This window comes from Brachyhypopomus gauderio, chromosome 9 (assembly GCF_052324685.1).
Source record: "Brachyhypopomus gauderio isolate BG-103 chromosome 9, BGAUD_0.2, whole genome shotgun sequence".
Lineage (NCBI taxonomy): Eukaryota > Metazoa > Chordata > Actinopteri > Gymnotiformes > Hypopomidae > Brachyhypopomus > Brachyhypopomus gauderio.
This window is the reverse complement of record NC_135219.1, coordinates 19,522,902-19,539,654: the sequence shown is the minus strand read 5'-3', so window position 1 is coordinate 19,539,654 and position 16,753 is coordinate 19,522,902. Positions and strand designations below refer to the sequence as shown.

Genomic DNA, 16,753 nt, shown 5'->3' with positions numbered 1-16,753 from the left:
TTATTTCAATAAAGGATGCCCATTCTTTTTTAAAGAAAGAGCCAAAGTTTTGGTCTGTTAGCAAGGGTGTGCTGCAGCGCTATCTGGGTGCTAACTGCAGTTGGGTTTATTTTCACAGTTCTCGAGATGACTATTATACCTGTTTTGCTGGATAAGGAACCCTATTTTTGAAAACATTTTATGATTAAGTGATTAATATCATTTTCTTCTTAATATTGTTATGTAGTCATTCATGGTCTGGTGGTAGGAAAGTGGTCTTGTGACCGAAGGGTCATGGGTTCGATTCCCAGGCCTGAGGCCATGACTGAGGTGCCCTTGAGCAAGGCACCTAACCCCAACTGCTCCCCGGGCGCTGGGCTAGGGCTGCCCACCGCTCTGGGCACATGTGATCCACAGCCTCCTAGTAATCACTAGTGTGTGTTCTAACTGCACAGATGGGTAAAAAGAAGAGGACAAATTTCGATTGCGGTGAAAAAATCACAATTGACAAATATGGCACATTTACATTTTTAATCCCCAGTCATCGACTAGACCAAAATCAGTCATATTATTCTTATTCTAAATGATAGATGGATAGAATTTACTTCATTTATTTTATGAAGTAGCTTGTGTTGGGTTTTACATAGCTCTAAACATCAGTTTTTATACGACAGTACTTCCAGAAGCATTACACATGCACTTATACTGATTCAAGTGCGTCATCCAAAGCGTATAAAAATGTTGCTACAGTAGGTGGCGCTGCGTGTCCGCTTGACTTAAAACCCACAACCCCAGAAGAAGAAGAAGAAGAAGAAGTAGAAGAAGACGTGTAGCGGCGGGCGACGCACTCTGCGGTACAGCCAGCAGTCGGTAGACGGTGTCGCTCTTGAACCGTCGCCATTTACACTCCGCGTCAGTCAGAGTCGAGCAACTATTTCAAACACACGCAGCCGGTCGTCTGTTTTACACTTGCGACCTTTCAGGCGAAAATACACACTCCGTGTGTTTGTCGGTCGTGTCGTTTTTGTTAGGGACGAGCTCGCGCTCCTGAGGCGTTCATTAGCATGTTAGCATGTTAGCGTGCTAGCTAATGTTAGCCTGCTAGCTAGCTGCGCGTCCAGCTTCCGGCAGCCCGTCGCTCGGGTCACTCCGGGGTGTGTGGCCGCTGTATTTAGCGATATTTTCTGTCATATTTTTTTAAACAGACACACTTCTCTCACTTTTGTTATAATTTAGACTGTCGGAGTGGGATATTTATTAAGTATTTAAATGAACGCGGTGTTGAATATCTGGCTGTATCACGCCCCTTCCTCACGGTTCTGGGTGACACCCGCCAGCTAACAGGCTAACTGGGCCGGTAACTGGAGCGGAACACAACAGGTTGTCGAGGTAAACTCTTCACTGAAGGGTTATTTGTATGGCTGGCTAGACTGTATAGATAATAAACTTTATTTCCAGTTGTCTGACTTGCATGTCATAATGTTCTAGTGTCTGTTTGTATAGTTGGATAAGCGGAGCTACACATTTACCAGCGAACTGGCGACGCGTCTTCGACTAAACACAGTAAGTTAAATTAGAGTAATAACTGGTAGTGAATAGTGTTGTATTCATATATAGACGTTATAACAGGAGAGTGGTAGATAAATTGGTCCATCGGTCTTGATGAACTGGCCTCTACGTTAAGTTCCGGACCAAAACAGTATGATGGTGGTGGAACAAGTTCTTCCAGTAAAGTAGTGTGAAACGAAGAGTGTCAAACGATATTTGGACATTTGTTAACACCCCTCGGTTTATCGGGCTTGGGTTTATAATCCTGCACAGAAGAAGCCATATGTAGGATCAAACAATGTGTTTGGTATATTATAACCCCACTCTATTTGACAGGTCTATCTCCCCATAAAATGTAAGGGTGTTCTGTCAGTTTCTCATCATACAGTAACCCTCGTTTCTTTTACAGTAACCGCCTCTCACCCTTGTGGTGTGAGCGATCCAGACTTGATTTTAAACGGAGGTTGTGGACAGAGCGGTCGCTTGTCCATCGGCGATGTCTGAGGAAGGGAAACAGAGCTCCGCTCCTGTTCCGTCCATCACCATGGAAGTGAAGCCTGAGTCGGCAGCCTCGACCGCCCAGGGGGTCTCGTCCGTGTCCCCCCCTGTGTCCGCGGTCACACAGGCCCCGGTGGCGGCCGCAGCAGCAGCAACCGAGGACGAGGAGGAGGAGAGTGAAGACGAGTCTGAGATTTTGGAAGAGAGCCCGTGTGGACGTTGGCAGAAACGCAGAGAGGAGGTACAGTGACTCCAGTGCTGCTGATAAATTGTAATATTTGGTTCTTTTAGGTTTAGTAATCATTTGTTCATCTATTCTTTTGGTTCTCAGTGAAAATTCCTGCTGTTGAACAAACATGCTTCATTAGTTTGATTAGTTTGTTTTCTCAGTTAAATTGGGTCTAGTTAATATCCCTTGTGCTGGCAGAGAGGTGTGTAAACGGTTAACTAGTCTGAGTTTCCTTTTTATTTTAGTCAGTGCAAATTAATTAAAAAAATATTTTCTTGTTTGTCTGAAGAAAGCATCAAGTACATGAGGACAGATTTGTCATTAGTGTGTAACATCTTCCCCTAGGTGAACCAGCGTAATGTTCCAGGCATCGACAATGCCTACTTAGCCATGGACACGGAGGAGGGCGTGGAGGTTGTCTGGAATGAGGTCATGTTCTCCGAGAGGAAGAATTTCAAACTGCAGGAGGTATGACCTGAATCATCATGAACGTGCAACACTCTGGTGTCTCGTTTTAGGCTCATTCATGAGGTCATCAGACCAAGAATACCCCAGTGATCTTGTTTTTATCCCCTTGATAAAGCGTTGATCAGATGTTGAATCTAAATTGAACAGTGAAGACTTTGAATATGACTTTGCACAGTGAAGTCATTTTTTTGTAAAGGTACAGTCACAGTTTGTCTCTGCGTCAGTCTCGTTCACTCAGCTAAGCAATATCAGTATTGCACAATAGCTACCTAGAGTGCCTGTTAAGAACGTTACTGGGCTGGTGTGCAAGCAGTATTAGTTCACTGTTCCCTGTGGCCTATAAGCCCCTTACCCTGAGTGGTTGAACCAGTCGACTAACAAGCCTTCGGGAAGCTTCAACTTTAATTGAACAGAGAGAAAAATATTCACTGTAGTTGCAGTCTTTCAAATAAAATAGCTCGAAGAGAGTTCACTTTGGATTTTATTCACATTCTGTTCAATGGATCAGCCATCTGTTTGGCTTTTATGCTTTTCAACACTTGGCAGAAGTGTGTTAGATGTTTTAAAGGATTATTAAAAAATGGTTCAATTATAGGTTAGACAGATGGAACACACATGCACCTTGGCTGCCCTATTAGGCATGTGAAGATTTGAATTAAACCTGAAGTACGCGATTGACTTGTCATTTAGGTTCAGCTCACTGTCTGAGTCTCAGATCATGCATTAAGCGCCACCACTCTGCTGTTAGCAAACCTCACAGTGATGTGATTGGGAGTAGCTGGTGTGTCTACCAGGTTATTAACTAGCCAGTTAATGTAACGTATGCTTAATATATGTGCCTTTTATAATTGGATTGCAAATATTGTAAATATGTGCGCTTGACAATGCTTTAAGATGCTCAGAAGGTTCTCGATTGTAAAGGTGTATAATTTTTATGAAGGAAGAGTCATGATAGACTTTTGTGTTTCTTTTAGGTTAAACAGACATTAGCAAACATTTTTGAAATAACATGTGCCTTAATTTGAGAACACAATGCCAGGTTGTACTATAACTTATCTGGAATTTGCAGTAAACTTGCTTAAAATGTGATCTGTTTCACAGTGGCAGTCCGACAGTTATGCAAATAGAAATGACTTATAAATAAGAAATTGTCTAAATATAATTTCTGTAATGTATAATCCATGAATGCATTACATACCTTAATTAAACTGCACATAGTTTATGCAAAGCTTTGGCCTGGAGACAGGTCTGTGCAGTAAAGCAGGCATGTTATTAAGAGTAATTGTAGTCTCATAGACTCCTTTATTAATCAACGTGTGTCTCTTACAGGAGAAAGTGAAAGCGGTCTTTGATAACTTAATTCAGCTGGAGCATTTGAATATCGTCAAGTTTCACAAGTACTGGGCTGACGTGAAGGAGAACAGAGCCAGGGTGAGTGACTCAGCAAAGCCCAAACTGAAAGACTGCAGGGAGAAATCTAATCCCTAGTTTCACATCAAAAGTAGTAGACTGCATATTTGCCTTTTGGCACACATACAAAGATGTGTGTATTACCCCCTAGTGCATGTGAGAATGTCTTAATACCAGGTTGTTCTGTTGTTGTTTTTAATGAAGCATCTATATCTTTAATAAAATTACTGCATCTCATGCTTCAAATGTATTAATATATATAAATGTAATTTGAATTGATCGAAAAAGTCTGTACAGGTATGTCTGTTTATAGTCTATACTGATAACAGGCATTCAGTACCTACCGAATATAGTAAATAGGACACTTGGATCGTACATGAATAATTACAGTCTAAATATGAATAGCCCATGGATACCTAAAGTGCAGCTTTGTTCTGCATTGCAGTTTTACCTCAAGTGACTTTCTCTTTTCTTCCGTTATCAGGTTATTTTTATAACAGAGTACATGTCCTCAGGGAGCCTGAAGCAGTTTCTGAAGAAGACAAAGAAAAATCACAAGACCATGAACGAGAAGGTATGAACATTTTAGAAAGGTAAAAATAAAACGAACGTGTTGTCGTTTTATATTCATCTGAAGAGCCCGAAGGCGAGTTGGTTGATAGCTGTGGATTCCATTTCCTCGTGGTGATATGTAAGTGGTAATGGCCTTAGTTTAAACAGGCCTGCTTGTGTCACTGAGGAAGTAATGAGGTCCTGCTTTCCGCTTGCCTTAATGTCACGTCGCTGTATCAACTTCCTGCGTTCTCTTCTCCTAGGCGTGGAAACGTTGGTGTACTCAGATATTGTCTGCTCTAAGGTCAGGTTATGTGACTCTTAATCATCTGTGATGCATGAAGTACTCAGTCCTCTTACATTGGCTCATTTCTATTGCTCAGTTCTCACACCATGTTCACAAATGCGTCTGCAACTTTGCTCTTACTCTTTAAAAGGAGATGTAATGAATGGAGGAATGAATAGATGTCGTTCCTTGCCTGTCCTGCCGGAGTGCTCTGTTCCTGCCCTATCCCCTTACCTTTCCTTTGTTGCTACAGTTACCTGCACTCCTGTGAGCCCCCCATCATCCATGGGAACCTGACTTGTGACACTATCTTCATACAGCACAACGGCCTGATTAAGATTGGCTCAGGTGGGCTCCCGTAGCGTGTTCTGTCCAGCAAGAAGACGTGGGTGTTTGTCTGGGCCTTTCACTGAAGTGATGTGTTTGTTTCTTTTTTGCAGTTGCCCCCGACACGATTAATAACCACGTTAAAACCTGTCGGGAAGAACAGAAGAGTTTGCATTTCTTTGCACCAGAATATGGGGGTAAGCAAGTGATTTAATTCTAACAAGATGCACTGGTTCAGTAATCGTAAGCTGCTTGGGCTGAATCGCTTTGTTGAATGAACTCCGTTTCCAAGATTGGCCACCTGGAGCGTCTCAAACAGATTCATTGTCCTCAAACCAAATTCACTGTCAATCTAACTATCATAAATGTTCTCTTCACTTTTATTCTTATGAAAAATTAATTGACCGTATTATCCCACTCTCCTCTTCCAGCTGTTGCCAATGTCACCACCGCCGTAGACATTTATTCCTTCGGGATGTGTGCCTTAGAGGTGAGTGCAGCGTCGGGCCCCGGACCCGTCCACATCGCTCGCGTGTGGGTTCTGGACCCATACGGTTGTAAAGCTGCTTTGTGACACCATGTGTTGTGAAAAGCGCTATAGAAATAAATTTGACTTTGACTCGCACTTCCGTGTCTTCGCAGATGGCCGTGCTGGAAATACAAAGCAACGGAGAATCGTCTTACGTGTCTCAAGAAGCCATCAACAGTGCTATCCAGTCCTTGGAGGACGCCCTGCAGCGGGTGAGCGCCGGGCCGGAGTGTGTCCCGTGTCCCAGCACATTCCAGCTGACAAAACCCATATACCTCTTTGGACACAGACAGTAGCTGAATTACTGTGTAAAAATCATTTGTTCCTCCTTGCATTCAAACCCATATTTGTACGACCGTCTCTCTGCGTATGCCTGTGTGTGTGAATGTGCAGGAGTTTATTCAGAAGTGTCTGGAGGTGGATCCAAGCAGGAGACCGACTGCCAGAGAGCTGCTTTTCCATCCTGCTCTGTTTGAGGTGCCTCAGCTTAAGCTGTTGGCAGCCCACTGCATCGTCAGCCATCAGCGTGAGTCCGCGCTCTCCTAGAGACTTGTGTGTGTTTATTTGGAGAGTTGGTTTGTGTGGGCATGTTGGTCGATGGGTGGGTGATGGTTCGGGTGTGTGCGCGCGCTCGTTTGGTTCATGTGCCTGCGTGCGAATGCTGCTTGATTCGTGCACGTGAGATGTTTCTGTTAGAGGAGCTCAATCAAGCAGGTACTGCTGGCAACCCAGAGATGTCACACTCCAATGATGTCCGTGTGCCGACTAGCGTGTTCACTGGTCGAGTACATTGGTGCTAGTCTTGTGGCAGACTGCTTTTTTCCTTTTTTCATGTTTTCTTGTAGACATGATCGCAGAGAATGCCTTAGAGGAAATAACCAAAAACATGGACCCTAATCTGGTGATCATGGAGAGGAAGGAAGTGCAGTTGAAGTGAGTGTGTGTCTCGTCTCGTACAGTCATGATGTTGAGAAATAGGAATCACCATATGAAACAGCGAAAAAACAGTAATCACACCTCAGGCACTTGATAAATTACATCAATCCTACAGTAACAGATTAGTTACCACCTCAGGATCTTGCCCCTGATTTCAGGACTTGTGGATTAATTAATCTCTCTTCCCTTAGACTCTCGCAGTTTCCTGCTCTGGAACTTGACAAGTTCCTTGAAGATGTGAGGTGAGGGCCATGAAAATGCAACTTTTCTTTGTTTTATAGTGTTGGGGTTTGAAGGGAAACGACTCCGTTGCTTTGTCAAAGCTCTGTGTGTGCTGCTTCCATTTGTTTCTGAAGGCGCTGAGCTCTGTGCTAAAGTCAGGGTGCCTTTGTGCGTGTGCAGGAACGGGATATATCCGCTCACGGCGTTCGGCATGCCCCGCCCCCAGCAGCCCCAACAAGAAGCGGTGAAGTCCCCCATCGTGCCGCCCTCTGTCAAAACGCCCACGCCAGAACCCGCCGAGCTCGAGACCAGGAAGGTGAGGAAAAGCAATGTAGTGGTGCAGCGCGTGAACCGGGACGTCACAGTTCTTCAGGGCTCCCGAGTGTTCGCCTCAAAACATCCTGGCATCCAAGACGGCCAAACCGGCGGTGCTCTCTGGGTTCCCTAGTCCCTTATCACGTCTGCGTGCTCACGCCTGCCGACCAAGGCAGTTAGCTCTGCCCTTTGTCACGTGGGCAGCAGTTCGAAAAGATGCAGTGCTTGGTTTCATGTGTCTTGGAGAAAGCGTGGGTTTGCCTGAACCCTCCCCTGGTTGGTGTTGGTATTTTGACGAGGGAAAGCTAGGTGATGTGTGGGAATTGTCTTAATGTCTAAAATTGGGAGGAAAATGAGGTAAAATAATCTTTTTTTTTTTCTTTTAGTTGAACATGCAGTAATTCTTATATGCCCACTGTAGTGTGCTTGATTCATTGATGTCCTCTCCAGAGGGTTGATGCCATCTGCCGTCTGGCCTGGAGTGGGGTTTGACCCTGCACCATGGTGGCTCTGCTGAGCAGACATGGTCTGGTGGTAGGGAACTGGTCTTGTGACCGGAGGGTCGTGGGTTCGATTCCCAGGCCTGAGGCCATGACTGAGGTGCCCTTGAGCAAGGCACCTAACCCCAACTGGGCGCCGGGCTAGGGCTGCCCACCGCTATGGGCACGTGTGATCAACAGCCCTCCTAGTAATCGTGTGTGTGTGTGTGTGTGTGTGTGTGTGTGTGTGTGTGTGTGTGTGTGTGTGTGTGTGTGTGTGTGTGTGTGTGTGTGTGTGTGTGTGTGTGTGTGTGTGTGTGTGTGTGTGTGTGTGTGTGTGTGTGTGTGTGTGTGTGTGTGTGTGTGTGTGTGTGTGTGCGCGCGCGCGCGCTAACTGCACACATGGGTAAAAAGCGGAGGACAAATTTTGATTGTGGTGAAAAAATCACACACACACACTCTCTGACATCAAGATAATCCAGGAGTTGACGGTCCGCCATGCATACCAGGGGTGGTGGTGCGCGAGGCATGTTTGACATGCACACGGATTAGTAAGAGCAACAGAGCGAACGTGAACATGTCAGCGCAGCACAGGTCACTACAGTGGCTGCTTCACCCTCAGCTGTGCTCATCACGTCCTCATGAACCACCTCACACGTCTGGCCATACAAATGGCATAGTCAGAAGTACACGGCACGGGTGGTTATTTCCTGATTAAGTGGCTTGTTTCCATTGCAGGTGCTGCAGATGCAGTGCAACATAGAGCCGGTGGAGGAAGGGGCCAAACATCACGTGAGTCTTTGTTTCACGCGCTGATAACAGCACACGGTCTAAACACGCTGTGCTTTAGTGAATCACTGTTCGCTGTGGTCTGCCTCTCTTCCCTGTACAGTTGACCTTGCTGCTGAAGTTGGAGGATAAACTCAATCGACACTTGAGTTGTGATCTGGCACCAAGTAAGCACAGTGCAGCGTTGGGCAACGTAAACCATTTTCTTCTCGATAGGAATTTGGAGTTTTTAATTTGTTAACCGACTAAAATGCTTTTCCTGTATTTCTCATTAACCATTTGAAATGCACTGTGTATCCCAGCTAGCCTCAACATGGTGCTGGCGTGTATCCTAGCTAGCATCAACACGGTGCTATGTCCCAGCTAGCATCAACACGGTGCTATGTCCCAGCTAGCATCAACACGGTGCTATGTCCCAGCTAGCATCAACACGGTGCTATGTCCCAGCTAGCATCAACACGGTGCTGATGTGCTGTTGATGCTGCTTTTCTGTCCCGCCGTCTGCAGATGAGAGCGTGCAGGATCTCGCCGTGGAGCTGGTCCAGCTCGGCTTCATTAATGAGGTAAAAATAATCCCATCAAAATATCTGCTGTTTTTATTGTGAAGACCATTCACCCTCCTTTATGCACCTTTCTTTTTTTATGCTGAAACGAGTTATCCTGTGGCGACATGCAGCCTTCTGGTCCTCCTGAAGCAGTTTGATTGACATCAGCGTGGTCGAATGGATATGTTTATTATGGATTCTAGAAAATCATTGACGATCTCCAGTGTTCCATTATGTCCGGCATCTTTAGAATTTTTTCTAAAGGGATGTTTGTGTTTATGCTCCTTGTATTCTGTGAGCAATTATTACTGAACTTGGTCCTCCCCAGACCTGTGTGAGGTGGTAAGTATTTGGAGTATAGTGGTAGTGGTGATTGAATAATACTGCCTAATTGGTTGAGTGAGGTCATCTGTTTATCTTGGCTCTCATGTTAAAGCTGATGCCAGGCCATCTGTAAAGCTCACCCACCCGTGTTCCTCTCTCCGGTTATCTTTCCTTTTACATCCTTCTCATCCATCTCTTCATTTTCTTAACATTTTCTTTAATATCGGATGAATATCGTGTTCATTTTCCCACTCTTCATTCAGTCTGCTCTGTGTAATGCTTTGATTGATCCATTCTGATGTTATGCTGATGTTTTCCTACGTCTTGTTGGATTCCTCCTACATTTGCTTTTAGATAGAAAAATTTTAAATGTTTGAAAACTTATACAAACATTTCACTTAAAGTTGTTGATGTTACAGCATCGGATGGAGTGTTCTCTACCCATCCTGCAAAAAATTCGCCCTGTAACCCTCCCCAACTGACTAGCCGTCCCAAATTCTGTCTTTCTGAAGGGTGACCAGACGCGTCTCGCCACGGTGTTGGAGGAGGCCTTCTCCAAGTTCTACAGTCGGAACGGCTCCCTGAACCCCGTCACGGTGTCCTCATAGCAGAGGGTGGACTCCTCACCCCCGTTCTCCGCCACTTCTCGCGCACGGGACACGACTCTTCCGGGTGGCTCTGAGGTCCGGGCGAAGGCTTTGCAGCGCTGGTTCTGGAGGCCTTTGACTGGCGCTCAGAAGACGCTTTCCTGAGCTCAGTTCTTCATGCACGCCGCTGCGGCTGGCTGAAGGGTTGCCTGACGTTTGTACATTTATCCCCCTCAGTGTAGCCATCAGCTTCTCTGTTTTAAAAGAAGAAAAACAAGGTTGTATTCAATTCAGTATTACAAGTTTTTCTCTTATTTTTTTATTTGCGGTATGTGATGGGTTTTTTGTTTTTCTTCTTTCTTTTTTTTTATTATTGGAACAAGCCCACTTTTATTCATTATTGGTGCACCTAGTGTGTATTACCACATCCAGTATGAACAAGTCTCTTGTTCCAATTTAACCCACTGTTTATGGCTTTAACGAGTTCTCATGAAGCATCGCATTGGCCACCTGTCACTGTCCTACCTTCTTAAGGTGCATTAGTTATCGTTTTTCTAAACGGCGAGCGATCACCATTAAGCTCTTTGTCACCAACGTTCCTGTTCCTCTAATGGCTTTTCATAAGTCCCGCAACAGACTTGTACAAATGGTACGAAAATGTTTATTCTGTTACAAGTGCTACATATACGTTGACTGAGGTAATTAACCTCTGACTTTCGTCAGAGAAAATCCATTTATTTGTTGTCATCAGCAGTACCAGGCTATTGAGAATGCAAAGGAAAGTCTTAATTAGAGCATCTTCAAGGTAAACATTGACTGTGGTTACATTTTTGACCTGCAATGCAAACTTCACTTAAGACAATACTGTGAAAGGGGGAGGGGCTGTCAGTGTGGGGCGGGACAAAGCACACGTTATTTATCAACATTGTATACGTAAGGACTTAAGTGTGTTTCACTCTCTGCATTGTGGCAACTATTTGTGAATGTATGCTCTTGTTTGCTGTATAAGTTTTCATCTTAATGGTGTGTTGGGAAAGGGTACTTGGTTTGACCAGTTTCCACCCCATATATATGACTCTTACAGAAGACATATAGAGTTTCAGTAGTTTACTAATCTGCACCGTATTTTATGATTTTTGTCAATCTGTGCCTTCAAATGATGAAGAAAAGACACAATTGATCCTTTAGATGACAATTTAGTCGTTTGACCCTTTTTTTTAATCTGCTGATTACTGACATGCAGTTTCTGTTTGTTACATGACATTCTTTAGTCATGCATTCATGAAAAACGTAACTGAAGGTGATGTATCTGTTAAAGATGTTGAATACAGAATGTGCTTTTGCCTGAATTTGGTCAAATTCTCCCAGATTCGTACCAGGTTTTTTTGGATGGAATCTAATGAACTCGTAACTGCAAGTGTCATGGTGAAAAAGAAAAAAAAAACTGTTTCTCTGAGGTTGTCGGTAATTTGTAGAAGAGAAAGATCACGGCTAGGTCCATCATTTTGGTTTAAATTCTACAAATCTAATGTCTTCTCTTCCCATTTACACTTTATAATTAAAATACTTGCCATTGACTGTGGTGGGCTTTGGAACAAGATTTATTTTGATTACATCCAGTTCTACACCTGCTTCTTTGCACCAACTCGAGCTTGTTCCATTTGAATTATGAATATCATATAAGGAACTCGATTTTTGAGATTTGTAGCAGTCGTCATAAACTATTTGGCATAAGCGGAGTTTTTTTTTTTTTTTTTTATTTTTTTTTTTTTTGTATAAAAATGTTAGCAACTGTGACTACCTTGTTTCTCATTTGTTTTGGAGACTTCCAATTAATTTCAGATGTTCAGATTGGGAAAGTTTTTTGAATGGTCAGAATTGGCCAAATCAACCAGTCTGTCAGATGTGAATGATGTAGATGGTTATACAGTATATAATTAATTGTTGGAAATGGTGAATATTTACAGCAATCCAGAGGTATTGCCCTTATAAAATTTTGTTCAACCTGAATAGCAATTGCCTAAATTTCCATACAAAGCAGTATAAACAGGATCTGGGCCATTATACTTGGGTTGGTAACCAGCTTGGAGAGGGTAGTTCTCCAGGAATGGGGGGTGTCTACAGCCAACAGTGAAAATGAATTTTTAAAACTTCCATAAAAAATTGCTTCTGTTCAGAAGGACACCACATTTAAATAATGTTTTGGTTGTATATACCAGCCACCAGCCAGACGTGAGATGGTATATTGATGTAGAAGCGATCACAGTGGAAGGTTCTAGTTAAATCTCTGTCCAGATTTAGGAAGTGTGACCTCTAAGAACAGCTCTGTTCTTAAAGCAATCTTTATTTCTCTCTCACACACACAACAGGACAGAAGCTTGTAATTGTTTTGACAACGCCGTTCCTATTCTGTATCTTTGAAAGTTGCACCACTTCTTGATATAAAGATGACACTTCGAGCACTTCTATGAGTCTCGTGTTTTTGCATCTGTTCAGTAAATTGAGAACTTTTATTACCCATTATAAAATCCAATCAGCAAAGGACAGGTATAGACAAAATGCGTGATCAGTTACAGAGACGGACTTTGAAAAGAATTTTATTGTTCCAAAAAAAAAAAAATAGTGGAAGAAGACATTAGCCCTTTCACAAATGCACAATTAAACATCAAAAAAATGATCATTATTTATTTTATTATTCAAAACAATCATATACATTAGTCAGCATGCAGACCAACACAAGATTAATCCAATATCATTAAGTTTTAGGGAAAAGTACATCAAGCCAGAAAAATAAATATCTCATAAAAAACACCCCATTGACACATAAAAAGGCAACAGGTCCAAAGACGTGAAAACCTACAAACATTTTTGGGAATCAATTCCTTTACAATGTGTATAATGTAAAAAGGAATACAAAACGGTACAAAGCACTTATATTCACATAACTGACATTAGGTATTGGCTTTTTATATAAATTGAGTTTGTTTAAATGTTGTTATTGAGGCACATTACTTCATGAGCCATTGGGCCTGCTGTTTTCATGAAAATAGTCAATGCCTCTTAGCTATTACCCTAGCGTGACATCTAGGTGGTCTTCCCAAAGCATATCACAAAGAGCGACAAGTCAAAACCTTTTCTGAACGGCAGCTTGCCTTGTATGGTTTCAAAGTACCTTTTAAAAACAAAATCTGCCCATGTTGCATTCTGTTGTACTTCTGTAGCACCACAAATCAGACGTACAATCGGTTTTCAGCTCTCAAAGACCAGTGGCTCATATGAAGAGCGATCTCCTCACTGTCTCAGGAGTTGTAAATGTCACCGAAAGCTGCTGGCATTGTCAGGGAAGCCCATGCAAACTGCCTGACCAACAATCAAGACAAAATGTATGCCACCCCCGCCCCCCTTTTTGTTTTTGAGCTGATGCCGAGGGGGGGGGGGATCTCCACTATCGTCTCTTGCTTATTTCTTAAGACACTGATACATGAGGCCACGGGGGTTTAGGACGTAGCGCTCAGAGTTGAGGAACTTGAGGTACTGTGGCGCAGATGTGCGCGGTGCCACATATGACATGCCTGGAGCGACGGCCATGACCTCCGCGATCCTCTGCTTCATCTCCTTGATTTCCTGGTCCTGCTTTACCAGCTTAACTGTGGAGAACAAGGTTTTTGGCCAAATCAGCAACCTAGATCAGTGAAGGACCATCACACACAGCCAGACGATGACCAGCACCAACCTTGGGCTATCTCCAGCTGCCGCCGTGCATCGCCCAGAGCGGAGAACAGGTCCAGTTTGAGGCGGGTCTCGGCGCTTAGGTTGTACTCCAGATGCTGTGCTTTGTCCTGCAGGGAGGAGAGGGCCGAGAGCAAGACGTCTGCTTCCTGCTCTGTGCATCTGTGTTTCTGGAGGGTCTAGGGACGGGTAAGCAGATGGCGTGCGTGAGATACAGATCAACCCGTTAGCAATGTAGCATGAACACAAGTTGTTTTATCACTTAAAGCTGCCTGTCGAGTCATCCTGTATTTGATTTTGCGGCTCTGTTGATTGCTGTCTACCTTCATTCTGAAACTGATGCATCCCCGATCAATCATGAAAATGAAACGTTTCTAGTGTTTGTCCAGAGATCAGTGTTCATAATAACTTTATATTCTCACATAACCCCTTAGGAAGGGATACTGGTCCAGACTGAACTGTGGAGAAACACAGGCAATACAGGGTAGGGTGCCCAGCCGTATTAGGCCAGATTCACAGACCAAGTTTAGTCCTAAACCTAGGCTTAACCCTCATGCTTCCCCTTCAATGACACTTAAGTCAAATTTTTAAGAACAAGAGGGTATGTCGTGAATTTTTGGAGCAGCTTCATAATAGCAATTATTTGATATTCACATGAAATAATAGAAATAAATATATAGATATTAAGCATGGCAAAGAACATTCAATTAACTGGATTGTTAGTCACTATTGTCCCTAATTTTGTCACTTAAGTACCTCTGCTTAACCAACAATATGCCGTTTAAAGGTGTTTTTTTTAAGTTCCTCTTCATTACCAAAGAAAAACACAAACTGACATTTTCTGAAATGTTTTTGCATGCTTTATGTTATACATGGTACATATATCACCACTAAAAACAGATGACACACACAACATAAAATGAAACAAAAACTACAACCATAAGCATTGCACAAGTAGTGGGTGAAGCCACTGCCTCAGAAATCGTCACTCAAACACAAACAGGCAACAAGCTCACCAAACCACCACTACTCACAGATGTCATATGTAAGCAATGGAAACGCACACAACCACAAACAAAATGTTACAACTATTCAGATGTGTTGCCCAAAACCACAAAGCTTTACCTCCACTTCTTTTTCTAGAGCTAGCAATCGATTCTCTTTCCCCTGATAGTCCAGCTGTAGTTGTTTGTACTCTGTGTCTAGATCTCTAGCTTTTTTCCTTAACAGCTGGGTTTCACTGTGTTCCTGCCTAGTGGATAGGAGAGAATACAGGGTTTTGAACTGGCAGGACATTTTTTTTGCTTTGTGAAATGTCCACATTGACGTAAGCTTTTCGTAATAGAAATCGCTGCAGTGTGCTCTTTTGAGACTTCAAAGTGTATTTACCAAAGATAATTTTGCAAAATGGGAAAAGAGGGCAAAATGAAAAACAATGGCAAACAGTTGAGCAGGGGTGTCATGGTAACAGCCCCCATGGCAACATGCCCGATTTCCTGCCGTACCTGTTCGATGCACTGCGGAGTAAAAAGGCTGCCTCGTCAAATTTTTGTGACCGAATTTCTGTGAGTTGTTTTTCCACCGCTACTCTGCTCTCAGACTCCGCTCTGGTCTTCTTCTCCAACATGGCACAACTTTGTTTGTCCTTTTGCCTGGATTTTGTCAAATACTGGAGCCTGGAGGGGGAAGACGGAAGTTCAGGACCTGCAGTACAAGACTCCTTCAGCAGCTTAAATGTTCCCGAGCTATAAGAACAGACCTGAGGTCAGTGGGCCCACTGGGTTTTTATTTGCTCCCGGCCTGTTTCTAATAGCTGTAATAACTAATAACCCTGTATAGCGAGAAGAGTGTATAATAGTACACAGTATATATCTGTGCCAAACATCAAATGCATATTTATTCCTGTGAGATATTAGCGTTACTGGACATCGTGTTAGGAGAGCCCGGCGAGACTTCAGTTGCTCACTTGCTCTGCAGAAGCTCGTTGGCGTGTCTCAGTAGCGAGACTTCGGGCCGCAGGCTGCTCTCGCTGTTGGTGAGGTTGCAGACGTGACTGCGTAGCTCCTGCTCGTTCTGTCTGCTCGTCTGCAGCTCCGCCTTCAACTTCCTCACCTCCTGCTCCAGTCTGCGTCGGACACAAGATTCACAACGGTAAAACCATGGCACTCCCATGCCGTCATTTAACCAGCTTTGCAGGAGAGCGGACAGAACGCATTTACCTCGACGTCTGCTCGGCGTGAGGGTTCTGAAGGTTCTGGATGGTCGGCGAGCCTTTCTCCCCCGCCTCTCCGCCGGAGCCGACGGCTTTGGGGTTTTTCAGCTTCTTCTCCCCTTTGCCCGTCATTGAGCTCACGGAGCTTCTTTGCACTTTAGCCTGCGAGCCCTTGGAGACTCGGGGAGCTCTGCCCGTCTGCTCCTCCTGAGGTAGGTGTTCAGGGACATCAGGCAGAGTGCGAACGTCACCGCCATGCTGTTTGGGCCCAGGAGGCTGGGGGGTTAGGTCTCTTGTCTTTGCATCCCCCGGATCTCTCTCCATCCTCCCCTGAAGTCTGTGGAGCTGGAGACATTCCTCCTGGTCCTCTGGTACGATGGCATCATTTTGACACTGGTATTGCATGGGCCCTGGTTTGGTCCTCCATTTCGATTCTAAGTGCAATCAGAATCATTTTCATACATCTAAATATAGAGATTTGGCTTTTTCCCTACAAGAGAGAGAGCGAAACATCTGAAAAAATATTCTGTCCTTACCTTCCACTCCCAGCTTGGAGTAGAGCTGCATGTAAGGGGGAAGAGGCTGGGGAATTAGATGCAAGTGCAAGTCGTTCTCACTCTGAACTGCTTTTTGAGTACGAAGCTTAAAGACGCTGGAGAAGTAGCACGTTGCATCAAATCCCATATACACCAGTGGATACCCAATGCTGTGGGGAAAGACAGACATTAGGCTACACATATATATCGATGTTTTGTTTTCCAGTAGGCCCTTGCAGCCGAACGGTTCGTA

General features: G+C 44.0%; 2 protein-coding genes across 3 annotated transcripts in view; one reads left to right on the top strand and one right to left on the bottom strand.

Annotated features, from left to right (window-relative positions):
* The first annotated feature begins 794 nt into the window (after window positions 1-794).
* On the top strand, window positions 795-12,485 carry nrbp1 (nuclear receptor binding protein 1). 2 transcript variants are annotated; one of them, XM_077017757.1, is made up of 19 exons: window positions 795-1,368; window positions 1,483-1,542; window positions 1,937-2,266; window positions 2,600-2,722; window positions 4,052-4,153; window positions 4,617-4,706; window positions 4,948-4,988; window positions 5,224-5,318; window positions 5,411-5,494; window positions 5,729-5,787; window positions 5,940-6,038; window positions 6,220-6,352; window positions 6,672-6,759; window positions 6,954-7,004; window positions 7,165-7,300; window positions 8,517-8,570; window positions 8,671-8,734; window positions 9,075-9,130; window positions 9,949-12,485. In XM_077017757.1, the coding sequence occupies exons 3-19, from the start codon at window positions 2,024-2,026 to the stop codon at window positions 10,042-10,044; spliced, it is 1,614 nt and encodes a 537-aa protein (XP_076873872.1). In that variant the 5' UTR covers window positions 795-1,368; window positions 1,483-1,542; window positions 1,937-2,023; the 3' UTR covers window positions 10,045-12,485. The 2 variants fall into 2 exon arrangements, with proteins under 2 accessions (XP_076873872.1, XP_076873871.1); XM_077017756.1 differs by having other exon boundaries at window positions 1,468-1,542.
* Window positions 12,486-12,697: 212 nt separating this feature from the next.
* Window positions 12,698-16,753, bottom strand: part of LOC143523358 (macoilin) — a 68,723-nt gene continuing 64,667 nt past the window's right edge. The window contains exons 6-12 of the mRNA XM_077017744.1: window positions 16,501-16,670; window positions 15,972-16,398; window positions 15,719-15,877; window positions 15,258-15,428; window positions 14,878-15,004; window positions 13,757-13,931; window positions 12,698-13,670 (exon numbers count right to left, since the gene is read on the bottom strand). Coding sequence (XP_076873859.1) covers window positions 13,483-13,670; window positions 13,757-13,931; window positions 14,878-15,004; window positions 15,258-15,428; window positions 15,719-15,877; window positions 15,972-16,398; window positions 16,501-16,670 — 1,417 coding nt within the window. The 3' untranslated portion in view covers window positions 12,698-13,482. The remainder of the gene's footprint in view (window positions 13,671-13,756; window positions 13,932-14,877; window positions 15,005-15,257; window positions 15,429-15,718; window positions 15,878-15,971; window positions 16,399-16,500; window positions 16,671-16,753) is intronic.